Raw genomic sequence first — 19712 nt, 5'->3', positions numbered from 1 at the left:
TACAATCTCTCTGTACTGCTGCAACATTGTGATACCAAACCCAGATGGTGCTTTGGCGTCATCATCATCTAAAATAATCTGAATTAACATTTTAATTTTATCATAATAATCAACATGTTTTGTGCATGACATTTGATATAACTGAAATAAACACCAACTAGTCTAACTAAAACAGGTTTTAGTCACTTGGTCATTTTTGTGTCCTTAACAGTCAACAAACAGCTGGCTGTACATCAGCCCAAACACACCGAGCACTGAATTCTGTATAATCCAGCCTGACCGAGCTGCTGCTGGACTGTTGATAATCACAACTTTAAGCCAACAAAGCTGCAGTTTTAATGTGAGACTGAGGAAAACCTGGCTGAAGTACGTCATTGTTTTGCTGTATCAGATGAGCTTTGTTATTGTCTGAGGAAATGTCGGACAGCTTCTAAACATCTGGCGCTTCACGACTGAGAGGCAGCCACTGAAGTGTGGACACGTTGTGTGAAGGGCTGGTGAATGACAAGTGGAGGTAATGAAATATGAAATCAACAGTGGATCAATTGGTGCATTAAACAAAAAAAAATATTGATTAATCATTTAAGTCATTCATCAAGCAGCTGCCTCTTTGTGTTTTATCTTCGTAAATTGTATCTCTTTGGGTTTTGGACTGTTGGTCGAATAAAGGAAGTACTTTGAAGGCTTGTGATTGAAGTTCATCCCATATTTTTTAACTACTTACTGATCAAAAAGAATTTATCATCCTTTAACCAACTCGATAGCTGATGATACCTCATAGTTTTACTTACATTTCTTTCAAACATTTTTGAACTGATGACTATTAGTGACTAGTAAATGACTGTTTTAACTGTCCATTGCACTGAGCTAACAATTTCAACAATGTATCATTAGTTATCTCAAAAACATTTTCAATAACTCTCTCATTACTTGTTATCTATTGATTTTTCTGTTTATTTGAGAGATATGCGGTGTTCAGGTGTTGCAGCTGTGGAGAAAAAGGCCAACACACAAATTAGTTGAGCTTATCGTTCCAAGAAACTTTGGATGGGAAACACTGCTGTAAGTAACATCACAGTAAAGAAGAACGCATTTATTTGCCTGTGAAATACTTTTCGGCAAACAAAGGGAATATATATTTGTTCATGGAGAGACTAGATGAAAAGTTTCATCAGAAGAAAAGAGAAAAATATCTGAAGGGGAGAAAAAATGTTTGATTTTGTACTTTACACTTATAGAGTCGAGTCTGTGAGAACAGAAACAACAAAAACAAAAAGAAAGTTGAGACAAAGTCTTAAAAGACAAGTCCTTAACCACATGCTGTGACCACAAAAAAAAAAACAAAACTTGGTGATGTTGTTAACATAACTATGTAAGCTAAGAAACAATTTCTATCATGAGCAACCTCTAACTGAACCCAACAGAGAGCAGTGGTAGATGTCCTTGAATATATTCCATTATGTACAGTTGACCCTACCTCTGCCCCCAGCATCTTGTTGAGCAGGAAAGAGCATCATCGCTGACTCTTCATTCGGCTTCATTAGCTCTGCTCCTTGACACTCTGTCATAAGACATCTTCTGTTTATGTTAAACCACAGCTCCTCCTGTTGCTTTTATACCTTAAAAACGAACGTCCTGACTCGTCTTCTGCTAACAGTTATAATTCAAGCAGTGATGGTGGCTGGTCCGTCCCACATTTCCCACCAGACAATACACAGGGTCTTGACTGATGAGGCAGCTGTTTGTAGAGGGCCATGTTACAGCTGTGCACAGCTGCCGAACTCTGAGATTTCATGGGCATTAGGGCCGCATTCCTTTCCAGTGGGACTTATAACCGAGATAGCTTCTAAATCTCTAGCAGTCAGACAATCTGTGCTGTTAAAATCAAATGAATTGGCATTTACACAGATGCTATTACAGAGGCGAGGAGAGGCAGGTAAAGGAGACGAGCAGTCCTGTTCCATTTCCCACAGAGCTGCTCCACACGAGCAGCTGGAGGTTAATTGCCTTGCTCAAGGGCACTTGTTTTTAAGTGAGAGGAGGGAACCTCTTGTTCCCTGCCCGGATATTCCCTGCTGAACCAGTCAGGGTTGATCCAAGGTGTTTCACTTTTTGTACAATAATTGGAGTCTGGGTGTGACCTTGCCATCTCCAGACAGGATGTGTGTGACCCATGTGACCTCCTGATTTTTACTGTATTCATTAAATAAACAACAAACAACCCTGTGAACCACACAGTGACTCAAGTCTACATTGTAAACAGGCCATTCATTCCCATTTTGTCTTCGTATTACTACAGATGTGCTTCCAACAGTGAAAGGTAATTGTCTCACACATAAAATCTAGTGGGAACTTTTCATCCTGTTACTGCTTTCCACCAAGTTCAGCCGTATTACCGCGCAGCCCGCTAAGCAAACCTTGCAGTCTTGGCAGATGGCAGTGAAGTGTCAATAAGTGATTCTGGCCACGTGCCTCAGCGCAGTGCCAGTCAGGGAACACTGCAGCAGTTCTAAGCTTTTTAGTGGAGGAAAACACTCACGCTTTTCTCTCAGTCTGATTGGGGAATAGCGATTTTCCACCGAGCATCATATCAACAGCCAAACAGCACGAGGGCAACAAAGGCGTTGTCTGAATGGGTTCGAGTTGAGCTAGCTCGCTGGGACAAATATGGCAGATGTAGTCTAGGGATGACTCTCTGTTCAGAAGATGCCCTGGTCACCATTCTGTATACGAGACACGTGAGGCACAGATGAGTGCCATGCAAAGCTTCCATAGTCCCTGGTGTGACATAAAGCCTTTAAAAAAACATTAAAATGTTGATGTTTGTAGATGACTCTGTCCTAGAGCTTAGTTTAATAACTAAATGGTCAACTGAAAGAAGAAAATGTCACAATTTGCTGCTTTTCTTTGTCATTTATGATGGTAAATGAAGAGTGTTTGGGTTCTGGACTGCTGGTTAAACAAAAGAAGCAACCTGAAGATGTCGCTTTAGGCTCTGGGAAATCATGGCTGTGGTTGGTGGGGGTTAGTAAAACCGAAGCGGCTGTTTCAACAGGACGATGACTTACAGCTGTAGTAGAAGCTTCAGGTCATCCATACAACTTTTAACTCCATCATTCTCTTTTTCAGAAAGAACATGAACATTTCTTTTAATATTCCAATTTTCTTAACACTTGAGCAGAAGAAACTCTTCCTGGCTATCTTAAGTAATATAAGTAATAAAGCAGCGATGTATTGTTCTTTGAAGGGTATCATAAAACTTTCTGAGGACACAGGAATGATTTTTCTTTTTAATTAACTATTTCATCTGCTGTGTCTCTATGGTTACTTTAACAAGCAGAAGAAAAATCCCACAAGCAATAGACTCCGTAATAATTCCCTCGGAAATGAAGATGGCTGATGAATAATTGGAATACTGGTGACAGCTTCAATAGGATCCACTTTCCCTGTCTGAGCCCACTGTGTGGTACATCCGTACAAATTCAACAGCGAAGCGAAGGCAGAAGACAATAGCTTGTGATTGCTTTGGCCACAGCAGACAGACAGACAAGAGGCACAAAATGGAGCATTAATATTTGTATAAGTGAGGCTGTGAGCAATGAAAAGGAGAGAATTATGCAGCTCTCTGCTCCGTTGTGTTTCTGACAGAGTCAGAAGCAGCAGCAGGCTTGCATCTGAATCCATGTTCACCCCTACAGACAAGCCGACGTTCCTCCTCTGCCTCCTCTGCGTTTGAGGATGTGGGGGGAAACATGCAAGAGGGAGTCTTGAAATGTGCGGATAATACGTGCACACTTCATCCATAATTAGAGTTCCCATGACCACTGCAAGGCCATGCCAGCATGAAGATGTGTATGCTTGCATTTAGGATAACTGTTTGCTAATCTATGATGTGTTTTTGCTGTGGGAGTATCACCCATGCATTTAGTGAGCTGGCAAACCAATGAAACATCAAAGAGGAGCAGTGGGGGGCTATTAAACACATACATACACCCTCGCACACATGAGCACAGCAGTGCACTGCTGCAGGGGTTTCTATTGCATCAGAAGAGGAGACGAGACTCCCCCGACTCCCTGAGAGGAAGGGGAGCGATAACCAATCCTGAATGAGCTTCAGACCAGCAACAAACAGGGGCAGATCGGAAAAACAGCCAGCATGTGTGGTTGCCACGAGCTAAACAGGAAGATGTAGTGAGTGAGCTGCTGTTCACAATGGAGAGCAACACACCACACAAAACAAAAATAATGTTTTTCATCTGGAGGCTGGTAACACTGTACTTTACCGTCACCACTGTTATCACTGCTTTGCACTGCATTGACAAATTCAATGTGCTTTGTTGATTTCAAGGCATATTTTTCTATTTATTAGTGTTGATTTATCTGCTCATACCTACAACACTTTTACTTGGCTTGTTGAAATGCTTGCTTGCATCAATTGTGAAGCAATTAACCTTGTAAAGAGAGGTGCACACCTAAAACCTACACCGTGTGTGTTCATGGTAATGAAGCAGCATATAACCACGTCGACAGCACAAACCAATATATGAATTTAAAAGTTGGCACAGGCACACAATCACTGTGAGAAGGCTCCATTAATTGTTGATTTTGGTCTTTTTACAAGACTTGGAATTTTAACCTTTACCATTTTAACAGTTTATATTGTAAAACATCTAAAAAAATATTCATATGTCATTTACCTCTAAAGCAGCAGCATTTCCACTGTTCCATTTAAGAGATTTTATTTGCTGGATCAGCAATCAGTACGTGAAGAGACTCTCAGAAAGTCAAGTAATTTTATGGTTAAGATGCTGTAAGCTGCAGTAAGTGCTTAGGTTAGCATATGCACAGCGGCATAATCCTCCTCAGGCTACACTGAAGTAAGGGTCAAAAAGGGTCTGCTCAATGAGCATAATGTATTCTAGACTGAGGTGGAACTAATGATGCATTATTGCCTTTTGTTGCTCTCCACAGAGTTGCATTAGCTTGTCAAGCTGAGAGGGAAAAAAAAATTACTGTATTTGTGCATGTTGTTAGCATTGGAATTTAAAGAGTAGACTTTCCATAATGATAAACGTACTCATTCATTCAGTGTTTGAGATAATAAACTAATAATAAAAAAATTAATTAAAAACATTTAAACATTTAAAAATCATTTAAAAACCGCAGAGCACACAATCAACCATTTCTGTCATGACTATGGCTTGGTGAGACAGACAGTATGGACTTCTGATGTGAACTCACTCCATAATTCCTGTTTGCATTACTACTTTCACATCATGAGAATCAAGCTCCCCAGTGCAGAAACGTGAAACCAGTAGGCCATAGCTACAAACTAATAAGACCACTAACGGCTCCATTTTCAGATGAACTTGTGCATTTCACATTCCGCGTTATTTACAGGCCAAACTTGCCAGGGCTTGGTAAAAAATAAATAAATAAATTTAAAAAATAATGTCGTTTTGACAGCAAAATTGAATGTGGGCACACGTTCAGAGGCGACCGAATGGTGCAAAAATCCTGGAGGCAAACCATGTGTTTGTAACAGCGTGGGCTCAAAGTTGGCACATTTTTTATTTTTTCCTCATGCCAGCAAATCTCATCTTTCATATTCTCTGTTGCTAGGTAAAGAGTGTAATACAGTGCAGATTACATTAATATCACCTGAAAAAATAACAGGGCATGGATAATCTTTCACCGCTGACACACAGAGCACTTTCACAGCTGCCTCCATTGCTACACTCGGGACTGCTCAGAAGCTCTCCTTCAGCTAATCGAATAATAACCCAGCTGTAACTGGCTCGAGGGCTGAAAGCAGTCAAACATGCAAGCGAGGCACATGAGGTGCAACTCTAGCCTACAACAAGAAAAATCTTATGCTGTCACAATTCATCATGAGAGGGACTGGATGGAAAAATTTTCATAGCTATCAATCCACTGCTGTGGAGACGTTTCACCTCAAAGTCCAACCTCACGGTGACATGTTGAGTTATTTCAGTCTGGACCAAGGAGGTGGACTAACTGTGAGACCAACTGACTACCATGTTGCCAGCAGGGATCGATCTCATCCGTGCTTGCTCTCATTTTTGTTACATTTCTCTGTTGTTGTTGTTGTGCTGGCACAGGAAAATGACCTTCCCCCTCTAAATCCCACCTACAAGGCTCTGGTTGGCTTAGTGTCTTTTTACAACCAAGTCGACGAGCACAACAGCAGACCTCTCTGAATGACTGTAAGCACTGCAGGTGTGGGCAGCCGTCCACAGGCTATGATAGCTCTGAATAATGCCTTCAGAGAGAGAAATTTGGAAGCAGGAGCAGGAATCTAAGCTCCAACCAGCTGCTTTCTGGCTAAACTAGACCACTCTTCACACAGCTGCTGGACGGTTTCACCTTTTTTTGAAAATTGCACTAACCATACTATAATTGGCTACAATCACTAGAAAGTGGCAGTCCCGAGTGACAAGTAACATGCACACGAGACCTAAGAAGGGTTTTCTCCCACCAACCACCACCAAGCTCTACTTCTAGTCATAAGCCTGTGAATATTCTCATTCATCCAGGTCATGGTTATACTTCTAGTCAAGAATCCCGATCACTTCCTGAGACGGAAAATTTCAGTTACAAACAGAAGTGTGTGCCGACATGTGACCAACACTAAATGTGATGGAGAAAAGGCAAGCAGGCATGCAAAGACACAGTGGAAACTTATCCTATTACAGACAAATCCACACTGAGGCACAGATTTACACTGAAACACAAACACAATATTGGCACTGACCTTGAAGCTCCAGTAGTTTGGTTGTTGCTGGGGGGGGGGGGGGGGGGCAGAGCAAAGGAAACAGAAAAGAGACAAGGAGGGTAAAAGAGAGAAGAGGATAAAGTGTGAGACATTTTCTCAAAACGCAGCAGGACAAAACGTCAAGCAGAAGTAAGAACAAAATGTTTTTCACTCAGTTCCCATGTGGAAATATTCAACTGATACCACAAAGCGTGAATAATAAACTTTAAGGGGTTTAGAGCTAAATCATTTTTATGCAGTCAATGCCACAAAATGTCTCCACCACTTTGCTTAAAATGACCACAAATTACAGTAAAGCCTAAGCAAACAAACCAGTGAACATTTAGTGTACATTAGGCCTGTGAGAAAATGATGGACTAATTATTGTGATGATAGCCAGACTGACTTGCGTTGTCCTTCACTGCCATCATAATAGGACTTTAATTGCTTGTAATTGCCTCTCAGCAATTAATCAAATGTTTACAGTGACTTCACATGCACTAATGATGTAGGCCCAGGCAGCTCCTAAATTCTCGCCCTCACTCTCCCTGGGTGCAGAGTTGGCTGGCGTGGACCCAGGAGCAGGATTAAAGCAATGCACCCACACTGGATTAGGAAGCTGCCATTTTTATTTTCTCTGGGAAGGAGCAAACATCCCGGTCACCGTCCTCCTGATCATTTGAGATACAGCAGCCGAGGTGTGCTCATCCATGACAATCAGTTGATTCAAAAATAATAAATATGTTTACCAGTTAAATTACACTTTATAGTCAAATACAACGGACAAGGCCATCCACACGCTTACGTTGTCCTGTGTTTAACAACCGTTACTCAAAAGGAAGGAAACAGTTCATTTACTGGGGACTATTTTCAGCTGTGGACTAATCCACATTTGGTGCTCTAGTGAGTACTTGTTACAGCAGGACAGCGTGTGTGGGTCTGCGTCAAAACAAACTACAGTGTGTGTGTTCATGCATAATGAACACACACAAGAAGACACATCAGGCTCTGGCACACACAGAATACTTCTTAGTGGTTTTTGTCTTTTCAAGGAAAAAAGGAATAAGAAAAATCTAGAATATTCCCACACATATTTATCTTAAACCCTTACAAACATTTATTTATTGAGAGAAGATTCACTGAAAGAAACTCTCAGGAACACCCTGCTGGAAGGGTGATCAGCCTCAACCAAAATGGGGCAGCTTCTCCTAGTTAGATCGTGACTGGAATGATTTTGTTATGTAGTTATCTGCATCAATTAACTGCTGATAAATTCTTGCAGTTTGAATACACCCATCAGTGGCATACTGAAGCTCTTTTGACACATTCCCTGAGTTTACAGAATCGATTATGGACTCTGGCAGCAGGCTAAAAGACAGGGGAGAGTAATGATCGCCAACAGTGAAGAGAAGTCTTAATGCTCAAGCACACAGCACAATGATGTTTTGGATAAAGGGGGATACAATCTTTACTGTTCCAACACTGCAAAGTCAGATCCATACAGAAGCCCTGGAGTGCCCTTCACAGAGCCCTGACCTTGACCCAGTCCGGCACCTCTGGGAACTGGAACACGATAACCAGCCAGACCTTTTCACCTTTAATCCCTGCCAGGATCAATACAGAGCTGAACATTTTGCTCCTCGAGTGAATTGTTCCAGTATGTAGCAGCTGACTGATGTCCCCATACCTTTGGCCAAGCTGCATTTTCATGTTCACATTTGGTCACGGTTGGTATGCAGCCCACTCATTTTCTCCTGAACGAAAGGTATTTTGTCTAAATCTTATTTACACTATTTTCTGAGGGATTCAAAGGCATTGAAAACTGATCTTAACACAAGGTCTCCACATTTAGAGTCTCTTTTCAAGTCCTGATGTGATTTAGAAGAATATCTCAAATACCTGTGGACAGTTTATTTACCATGGTAAGAAGCGGCTTGTGACTGCAGGGTTGCCAGTTCCATTCCCCTCGGACTGGCAGGAAAAATTTGGGTGTTGTGGAGTGATTAATAATGCTCCCCTCCTCCATTAGGCTGATGTGCGTTTGAACAAAGCACTTAACACCCAAATTGCTCAACGGGCGCCTGACAGTGGCAGCCCACTGCTCCTGTGTGTTTCACTGCATGTTGCATGTGTGTGTGTTTCAATCAGTGATGGGTTAAGTGCAGAGAAATCATTTTCCAGCTTGGATTAATAAAGTAAATAAAATTAAACAAATAAATAAAATTAAGACCATTCAGTGTTTCTGTGAACTAACTGCATTATATCAGGCTAAATACCAATTCCCTTAAATTGCATCCATGTGTCCCTCACTTGTGTCTCTGCGTGCAATCTCAGGGAACTAACGTTAGTCAACCACTGTTGCTATAGCGACATCATCTGGTTGCAAGGCAAGTTAGCAGTGTCAGTTAATAAACAACACATTACGCGGCATTTCACACAAAAGGAGAGCATAACCATATGCCTACAGGCAAAAGTAAGACAGTATTGTGTACTTGTACTTCTGTACAAGACTTGCTAAACTGGACACAAAAAAAAGACCAAAGCGCTAAAAAACAAAAAAAATGCGAAAAACTACAGCTTTTACTACAGCCGATGCTCTGGGCAGCCATCTTGGTTTGCAAACTCTGTGCCCTCTGAGGTCCACAGAGTTGGTGACTTGGTATTTCTACATCTGGGGGCGTTCCATTTGTCACTTCCGGTTTCAGAACTCTGAAAACGATTTCCGAGTACAAATGACCGCACCATAAGATACAAGGACGCCATGCGAGGAGAGAGGAAATGAAGATATGAGTTTTAATACGAATGGGACTTCCTTTCCTCTGAAGCATCATGTGAAGCGACGCCCGTTTCTGACCGCAGCTGGAGAGACTTCTGATGGAGTACATGTGCACTGTGTTAATACCAACAGAGGCACACAGTTTTTATCACTGCAGAGCAGCCATGTTTAACAAGCACCTACACATGAAGAACAAGCTGCATTCTGCAATTATACTGTGTACTGTGTCCTGCTCAGAGGCACAGGAATCATTTCTACTGGCACAGTGCCTTTACATTATTAATACGTCATTTCCATCTATTTATGATACCATTATATTGTGATTGTGAATTCATAATTTAATAACTCAGAACATGAGTATGGTGTCTTTTAAACACTGGGAAGCTTTCATTAGGCTAAGTGTTTGGGGGAACAGTGAAAGTATTTAACATATCAAACAACAGCTAATTTAAGTTCCCAACTACTTTGACTGTGGTGAGACTATTACAAAGAGAGACCATGACTCATCACTTTTACAGAGAGTGATTCAACTTTGATTCTTTCTGTTGAAAAACTTTAGCTAAACGTCACAGGACATCATATGGAAATCAAAATGTTGAAAGAATACACCTGCTCTAACTGCTCCCATCTTAAATGCCACTAAGCTCTTCCCAACACGTTCACAGTGCGTTGTGTGTGATATTTGTCTTCTCACTCAGCACCTCTTCAGTTGTCATGTCTACAACAAAGTCCACAAATTCAGAAATATCTGTTACAACAAAACATTTGCAGTAATTTAAAGGAAAGTGAGAGTGTGCAGACAGACTTAAACTTTCGCATATGGATGGACATCAAGGTCTGGTACCTGGTCTTGATTGGTCAGTACTTAAATATTGATAAGCTCCTGGACAAATGGAATCGCTCCTGGTATGTATGTAACATTAATTCCTTCAAATGTACTGTCGATAGCATTTTCAAATTCCTAACATCCCTGAAGGATTATGAAGCCAATGAGTGTCATGTCAAGTCACACAACATTTCTTCATCCTTATAGAAATAAATCTATTGTTATTAACTCGGGACACAGCATCGGTTTTAAGCATTTCTAATTTGTTCTTTGAAATATTGACTGACCCATCAACAACTTCAGGCAGCAGCCACAGCGCAGTCCGACCAATTCTGCATCGCTACACGAGGCAAAACGACACAGGAAATAACAGCTAAATGTCACAGGGTTCTTTGTAGCCCAGTTGGCAGCTAATGCTTAGCATATCGCAAATCGCCAGCCAAAGTCTAAACTTTGTGCGGGCTGCGATCGTGCAACCCCCTTAATTGCTGAATCTTTTCATATCTTTTCAAGTCATGTCTTTAAGTTCTGCAGCAAAAAAAGTGTGGAGATTTTCTGGGAGTCTAAATTCTATCACATATGCTGTGAGTGCGTTTGAAAAACTAACTCCCTCAATAATTAAACTTAGGTGTGGGTGGAACTTAATTCATGTTTGAGCAGCTGTTCTGGGAACTGCCTGGAGTCCAAATATTTTCCCAGCTCTCACCTCAAATCTCAGCAGCAACTTTGGAAATCTGTCTCACTTTATTCTTGAATATAGAGTGAAGGAAGCTGGATAGAAGGAAGAGGGTTGGGGAAGGAAAGAAAGAGCGACAGGCCTGTGGGCTGCTCTGACCCAGATTTCAGAGCTCTGTGTGGTTTGTAGGCCTTTGTCCAAGCCTGGTGACCAAAACAGCCCAACCCGATCTGATGCCACCCGGCCTCAGTCAGCCGCAACCAAACAAAACCACGAGGCTTCGTTTCGCACATTTAATCGAACATTTTAATGCTACATGGCTAACTTGTGCAAATGATGTTTTATCCTTTCTGTCCTAAATTTTCCATATGCTGTAAATCGGTGCACAGAAATAGAAATTGATGCAATAATATTTAGTAAAAAGTCTCTGTTAATTTAGTGAATCTGCTTGACTGAACACGTTGGCATCAGCCATTTAAGTCTTGAAATTTGTTGCTGTATGTCTTAAACTTAAAAAATGTCAACATGGGAAAACTTTCATAAATGAAAATGAAGGAAGAATTGGAATGTAAAGAACTTTCATCTCTTCACACTTTTTATAAATTACATGAAGATAAATATGAGCCCTCTGGCCTTTGAAGGCACTTATGTAGAGAAAAACTTTTTTGTGCCGTGTCCTTCTAAAGATTCAGGGTATGTATCAGATCATCACCTTACAATAACTATCAGGTCTATGATCCAGGAATTTCTGCTAATCGTGCAGAGAAAGGCCAAAAGAAAGACATTTAAGAAAGGACTGGCCTCAGAAAGGTTAAGGTTAAGACAGAAGGATGAATATTACACTGTGCCACCATTTTGTTGCTTTTCCCTCTCTGCTTTTGTGTCTTCTGACGTAAATACAAATATGCAGAGAACACAGTGATGCGACTGAAGAGGATTCATGTGGGAACCATTTGACTGCTCTCCAGGCTTGGTGTCAACAAAGTGCACCTGAGCTTTACAGCAGTAAGACAAAAGGCGAGATGATGTGCTCTAAACAGGACTGAAACAACTGTAAGTACTTAGAGATGATGCAGTAACGGTTTACTTTTTGTCTAATGATGTTCAGACATTTTTAAGAAATGTGTGCAAGTTATTCACTTCATCTGCTCAAGATGACTCCATACATTCCACACAAGCCAGCACGTCTCTCATTCAGAGGCTTAATATAAGGTCATAATACGATGGATGCACATGTCATCTGAACAGTAAAACACAAGGCCAAGCTGGTGACGGTCATCAATGCTGCCATTAAACCGATCAGACCGCAACAGAACCAACTGACGGCTTTCTGGGAACAGGCGAGAGCTCTGTGTGTCTTGTCTCCTCCGCAATGCAAATCAGCCCCCAGTTGTATTCTTTTCTTGTTAGCTTGACTTCACTGTGATTCGCTCTGTACGTCAACCTCCAGCTGACTTAATGCTTCCATGTGGCGGCGTCTTTTTTGTTACTTAACAACTGTCAAAAAGGTGTTAATACTATGGCTTTCTCAGATGTGCCTGTCAGAATTATTGTGACAGAAACAAACTGCTGATAAATATAAAGTCAAGGATCCATTGTGTTATAATCACCAATATATCTTACCATCCACACAGAACTACGCACTGCTCAGTCACCCCCTTTCCTGGTTTATTCACCTTAAACTGGAACGGCAAAAATCTACCGCCAAGTCACTCCACAAATAATTTAATGCACCAACAAGCGGACATTTTTTGGAACATAAAACCTGTCTCATCTAACACAAACAGGCCCCCTATGCACCGTGACTCAGTGATTACTGCCTGCAATATTTCTCAATCACTTGAGCTGAAATCCCAAGGTGCTCATATGCACAGAGACAGACAGAGCTTAGAGAGATGAGGGGAGAAAGACAGAAAAGAACAAGAGGGATGAGCAGAGAGACATGCATGCCTGACCTGCATGCCAAGTAGCCATTTTTGTACCCACCCTCTCCCTCCACCTCACCCACAGTCCGCCTTGCTTCCTCTCCAGCACAAACACACACACACACACAGACACACAAACACATGTGCACTCAGTCGTACACTGATACACACTAACCCTAACCCTCTGCGCTTACACACACCCAGTCCTGCTTTTTTTTCTTCTGCACACGTGCATTCACATACACACATGTACACACATGACTGCAGCAGCACAGACACACCTGGTGCAACACCTGCCTGCTTGGGAGCATAAGGACCCTCCCCTCAAAACAAGGAGGAAATGAGTTGTGTGCCCATCAGGTCTACCTATCTTCACACACACACATTCCTCCACACAGAAGTCACAAACACACACACGCTCCTGTACTTTACATCACTCCATCATCATTCATGCAGCAACAGAAGCATCACACAGTCGCGGCAGCACCACAGAGGAAACATCTCAGCTGAGGATGCAAGGATGGGGTTAGAGAGAGTTACCGTTGCTACTTAATGAGCACATCGGCCGCCTGGCGCATCCTCCCGCTCCACACGCCTCCCTCTTCCTCCTCCCCCCTCTCCATTTTTTTTCACTGCGGCTCTGTGTCTTTCCCGCGCCCTGAGGATCTGCCAGAGTCCCCCTCGCTGGTACCCGTAGTAGCGCCTAAGAGGCAGTTAGCGTCTCTTCCTGCCCCTCCTCCTCCTCCTGTCCTCTCTCTCTCTCTGTCTCTCTCTCTGTGTCTCTCTCGCCCCTCGTCCCTGCTGACATAAACGATAAAAAACCCCTCCCTCCTTTCTTCACTGTCGCTCCTCTTGTCGCTAGTTCTCTCTCCTGCTGCTGTTGCCTCTCACTCAGTACAGCGTGTGCCTCCCTCCAAAGCCCAGGCAGTGCCAACCATATGATATCACTCAATTGCCTTATATGGGAAACGGCAGGTTGCCATGACGACAGCAGACTCCACCTGTTTCTCCACACATACATCCATCCATCCATCCATCCATCCATCTCTCTCTCTCTCTCTCTCTCTCTCTCTCTCTCCCTCTCTCTGAGTCCACCTTGTTCATCAGGATATAGATGGTAGTGATTGGGTAAATAGACAGAGAAAGAAAGGGCAAAGAGTGGGTGGAGAGGAAGGAGGAGCTGGATGGGTGAGATGGGAGATGAGAGAGGAGACTGAGATGTAATGGACAGAAGCTGACGGAGGCGCGGAGGGAGGAATAAGAAGGGATAGAGAGGGCACACTTAAAGCAACAGTTCTTATTTTCTTACTGAGAATGGGGCGAGACGTTTCATGTCAGTCTCATGTCTGTGTGTTAAGTAATAGGCTGGAGTCAGAATGTGGTTAGCCTAGCTTAGCATAACAGCTGGAGGCAGGAAGAACAACCAGCGTTACAAGTCAGCTGGTAACTATACAGCTGTATTGACAGGCGCACTTTGCCAATTCAGACAGTCTCCTCTGCCTTCCTCCTTTATCTTTATGCTAAGATAGGCTAAATACATCCTGACTCCAGCTCCCTAAGATAGACAGGAAATCATCTCAGTCTGGGAAAGAAAAGAAATCTCTTTAACCACATGTCAAATGTGAGGCTCCCCAGAGGAAGGCTGAGGCTGGCCGTTCTGTGTTGACCATCTGTCACAGGTATCAAGTCTGAGCATGTGTTGAGTGACAGCAGAATGAAAGGGAGCAGAGAAGTAAGAGATATGATGGAGCAGTGAGTTTCACATTCTGACATTTTCTCACTGCCTCACTTTAATCCTTTTCTCCATATTCTATTGCTGACTCTTTCAGACGATAACCACTTAAAAAGTGGCCATTACTGACCCAGCGAACCGCTCATAAAAAAGCCTCCACAGTCTGTGTCGAAAGCCCCAGAGGCAGCTCACCACATAATGTGCTTGTGTGGGTTTCGGAGTCCACCAATGTGCCGTTATTATCTCCCAGGAAGAAAATGTTCACATGTGGATACAGAAAGCTCTCAGAGAGCTCAGTTCTCCCCCAGGCTGCACTCTCCTCTAGATCTCTTATTGGATAGAAATCTGGAACTGCATTAAAATATATACACCCACACACTAATGGGAGAATTTTACCAATTTTTTACAAAAAATATCCTGTTTCACAGCATTAAGAGGATTTTTTTTTTTTTTTTTTTTTTTTTAGAAATTCTAAATACTTGTGAATACAAACAGCTAATTTCAGTGCATGTTTTTATCAACTCTCTTCTATGCAGGTCTAAAACATCACAAAATTTAATGATAGTTTCCCATCCAAGATGCATTCATATTTTTCAGCAGGTATATACACACAGTAAGTCTGTAGCTTCTTGCTGTGCAACACCATTCATCTGTAATGTTGCAAAATTATATTAACACATCAGAAATTTAGACGCTGGAAACAAACCTGACAACTCTGTTTCCTTCACTCTTTATCACATGTAATTTATGACAGGACAACGTTTCCACTTCAGACAAGCATAAAAACTTAAATAACATACCATAATACCACACTGTCAGTATGACTAAGGTGGAGTGTGGCAGAGTCCTGTAACTCTACTGGCTCTCGTGAGGATTCGAGGAAACAATTCCCCCTTTAGTCTGTTTTTATGGAAATTAATTCAGTGTGAGAGATGTTTCTTATTATATGCAGTACTAAAAAGGATTTTAGTGAAACAACCACCACTGGTGCAGTTCTAACAACACCATGTTACCATGGTAAAACATTAAAGCAGTGTTTGTTATTTTTCATTAGCGCTGCAAACATACCTGTCGCCCAGCAGCAGCAGAGCTGTGCGACATGCTGCCCGGGCTGTTGGAGAACTTGTTCTTCTGGAGATCCATAAGGGCGTCTCGCTGGCGTTCAATGTCCGCCTTGTGGATGCTGTTCAGGGCCTCCAGGCTCTTGGCGGCCACGGAGTTGTGTCGGCGGTCCAGCGAGGACGACGTGAACCCCCCGTTGGTGTTGTCGGGGAACCGCCGGGCCCCGCGGCCGCCACCAGCAGCCAGGGTGTGGTAATCCCGCGGGAACTCGGCATCGCCGGCAGAGATCATGGGACCCTTTCTCTTCTCTCGACCTGCAGCGGGGGGGTTTGTCAGAGTGTGGGGGCAGAAAATGAAGGAGTGAGCAGTGAAACAACTTCAAATGTTATTTTCCTCTTTTTGATGAAATAGTACAATGGTTTTCGATGGTCAGTCACCTCTCAAGTGTAGCCGACATGTCTGTAGACTGATATATTTTTTAATGTTTTCAATTTTCTACATTTTTCAAATGCAGAGACTTCATTCTAGCAGCTAAAATTAGAGAGTATTCAAACAGGGAGTTTAGAGCTCCCAAACTTCATTAGACTGGCCCTCTCTCTTAGGGAGGTTAGCCCTTAAGAATATCCCTGATTCAGAAAAGGCAATCAATGCACAAACATTAAAACAGCAAAAATATAGGTAAAAACAACAAAACATAATATTAAAACACTGCACTCATTTCATTTAAACCACTGACTGGACAATAATAGTAGAGGAAAATCCCCTCAAAATTGAGGAACTATAAAAGATCTCATAACTTGACAATATTTCAACAATGGCTCTCTACCAAAATCCATAGTTCAATCATTATTTTATTTGTCATAGATTTTCTCCAGAATGTACAGCAGATAAAGCATTGTTTGAAAACACCTTCAGCCAAAGCTTTTTAAGATGTTACAGTGGTTGTTTCAGTAATTCCAGGTTTATACAAGTTCATTTATATAGCGAAATAAACAGAAGAGACAGCTGCCTGAAAGGTGGAAAATCAATCTAACAATCCGCAATCACGTGAAGTAAATGTAGTTTATAGTTAACAGGCAAAAGATGGATACTACACGTGTTGTAATGGTAAACACTCTGTAGTTAATAGGTTAGACCTTGAGGCATAACAAGTGAGCAGCAGTGTGAGTGTTAATGTGAGGAACGTCCATGCACTGATTATGTCCTTGAGCAACCTGCACTGTATACTAATGTCTCCCAGAAACACTGTTTTCTCCTTAAACACGTACACACGGTCCTATTGTTCTCCACTCACACACATACACACACAAGAACAACACAAAAACACAAACACACCTCAAGCAAAATAGAGCCCTTATGAAAACATGAAACAGCTGCAGCATCTGTCTATTCCAACAACTGCAACTGTCCTGGGAACCCTGAGGCAAGAAGAAACAACGTCTCCTGCTATTATACGACAGCACACTGTCTCACATATGTGTCAAAACCAGTCAAGGAGAAGTGACAAAAATGGAAATGATGTCTTCTTGCACGAGGGACAGACCTACTGCCCTCTTGTGCCCAGTGGTACATATTGCACTGATGACTTGGTGAAGGTGATCAGTTACAGTTTAAGGAAGCTAAAAGAGGCCTTACTGTATAATACAAAAACACTTGTGACTGTCACTATCCTTCTTTCAGTGTCTGGTCCATGCGTATCACGTGATGTTGTAATCATGCAGTTTGACCACTATGTCGGATTGGCTTCGAGGCTGAGAAGTTTCCAGATTCACATTACTGTACAACACACACCCCAGAGAACTTTTCCTGACCTGGACATTTTGGAGTCTGAAGTTCTGTAGCTACCATGTGTCTGCAGAGAGACCCATTTGTCAAAGATCAGTGCACTTCACGAGGGCTTGGCAACAACAGCAGAGAAAAAACAACAAGCAATAGACCAAACTGGACAAGTAGGACAAACTCCAACTGAACTTTAACCAGAGAGGTAATCATGAGTCTTAGAACACAGACACATACAGTACTGATGGTGTATATGCACAGAGGTTGTGTACAACAAGCTTCTTACTTGTTCCTGTTTCTGTGAGATTGTTTTTGTTAGATACAAACTATACCTTACATGGCCTGGAGAGTTTTAGTGGACAGAGTCTATACATTATTGATCTGTGCTGTAATGCTGTGCTTGTATTTGCACTGAAGCAAGTTCTTAAACTTCATTAGCTTGCAGTAAAGAAAGTACTGACCATCTGATCCTGACCTAAGGCAGAGGTTTTGTTTTTTTTAATTCAATGTATCAAAGTCGGCATATCATAACAGCACAAAGGGTAAACAGATGTGTTAAATTATGTAGTCAAAAACTTGAGGTACATGTTTTATTCATTTATTAATGTTTTAAAGCAAAATCTGACGGGGACACAATGAAATCAGGGTTTCTAGAGTTTTGAAAAGTGACTGGAGCCTATGTACTGGAAAGTGCAGAACTTCATTAAGCTGTGGCATGAAAAACCTTCATTTTCATTCATTCCTGAGGTGTTACTCCTCCAGGGATCCAGCCTAACAACAGCAATATTTGCAGCTGAAAAGGGACTGGAGGAAACATTTGATTTGGTCCCAGATGTAAATCTTCCAATAGGATCGCAGAGGCATGCCGGTGTGTTTCCATGGTAAAAAGAGAAAAAAGAGTGTTATAAAACAAAGGGGACCGGGAGAGACGGAGGGAACATCTAGACAAGAGCTTGTCACTTTAATTTATGTGAAGCCTTGAGCAAATCCCTACATGTGGGTAGAGGAGGGGAGAGAAGAGGGGGGAGAGGGGGAGTTATGTATGTGGGACAAAGAAAAGCTATGTTTCACTATGAGAAGCACTGCTGGTCATCTGCTGCAATACCTGCAGGGATCTACTGCACAGATTGTTAAAAACAACTGTTACAGTGTTGATGCTGAACATCTGGCCTACATTAGTTCCTGATTCATCCACAGCTCTGTCATCAGCAATCACAACTGGTGGCTGCCCAGCACAACCAGTGCTCACTCAATAACTGCTTGTTCACTGAGATTTATTTTTACTTTTTCTAGTTCTTGTCACAAACTTTGTCTTCTTTAGCACATTTTGAAATATCAGCACAAGATACTGCTTCACATGTATATTATCTGTATACTAGGTTAGTTTTTCATAAAGATGCTGATTATAAATTTTTTGTACTGGTTTTACAGCAGTGGTTCCAGTGTGAAGATGTTGTCATTTCCCATTAATTACAGTCTATATGTACAAAACTTTGTCTCCTCCTTCTTTCCTCCTCAGACTTTTGCTCTAAAATTTTCAAAGCGATATCGACCTTCTCCATTTCAGTGCTGGTTTTACTTGTATATTTATTTCTGTTCAATTTATACTATTATATATACTATGTTCGGAGCTGTAATGTCTAATTTATTTTGTGTATTCAACTAGAGGCACGTACTGTACACTTGAAGCCTGGACGAGCACATATGACTTAAATCATGACTTTACTCATCCATGCGGAGAACCAGCTACAGCTCTGCGGTTTATTTTCTCTTAAGTCTACCATGTCATTACTGCTCCTGGTGGTGGTTAATGGGCTGCCACCTCCTCCCAGCCTGCTCCTGGCACCACCTCTGTTATTATGGGTTCTGCTAACAGCGCTACCAATCCAGCTGATGAATTCCCTTTAATTCCCTTCCCTTACTCAAACTGATGAAACCTTAGCTGTGATGCTGTCGCCATTCGGAAGATGTCATATTTCAGCTCCACACACATACACGCAGGAATGTTAAATATGTTAAAGCGGCAAATGTACAAAAGAAATATAAGAAAGAAATAATATATATAAGAAATAATATTACCATAGTTTAGAGGACTACAATAACTACATTTAAATGTTAACAACTAAATCTAAATTCTGGTTCAGTTATTTTCAACCTGTCA

General features: G+C 41.9%; 1 protein-coding gene across 11 annotated transcripts in view; it reads right to left on the bottom strand.

The window, feature by feature from the left end:
• zgc:114120 (uncharacterized protein LOC619267 homolog) overlaps window positions 1–19712 on the bottom strand; it is a 76973-nt gene that overhangs the window by 31671 nt on the left and 25590 nt on the right. For 9 of the 11 annotated variants that reach the window (XM_046377110.1, XM_046377115.1, XM_046377113.1 and 6 more), the window contains 2 exons: window positions 15779–16086; window positions 6776–6802 (listed from right to left, as the gene is read on the bottom strand). In XM_046377110.1, coding sequence (XP_046233066.1) covers window positions 6776–6802; window positions 15779–16063 — 312 coding nt within the window. In that variant the 5' untranslated portion in view covers window positions 16064–16086. Of the gene's footprint in view, window positions 1–6775; window positions 6803–13518; window positions 13835–15778; window positions 16087–19712 lie in introns of those variants that run through there. The other 2 variants (XM_046377121.1, XM_046377114.1) reach the window with 2 other exon arrangements.

The sequence above is a fragment of the Scatophagus argus genome, chromosome 21 (assembly GCF_020382885.2).
Source record: "Scatophagus argus isolate fScaArg1 chromosome 21, fScaArg1.pri, whole genome shotgun sequence".
In the NCBI taxonomy this organism is placed as follows: Eukaryota; Metazoa; Chordata; class Actinopteri; family Scatophagidae; genus Scatophagus; species Scatophagus argus.
The sequence above is the reverse complement of the archived record's forward strand: the minus strand, read 5'-3'. Positions and strand labels throughout refer to the sequence as shown.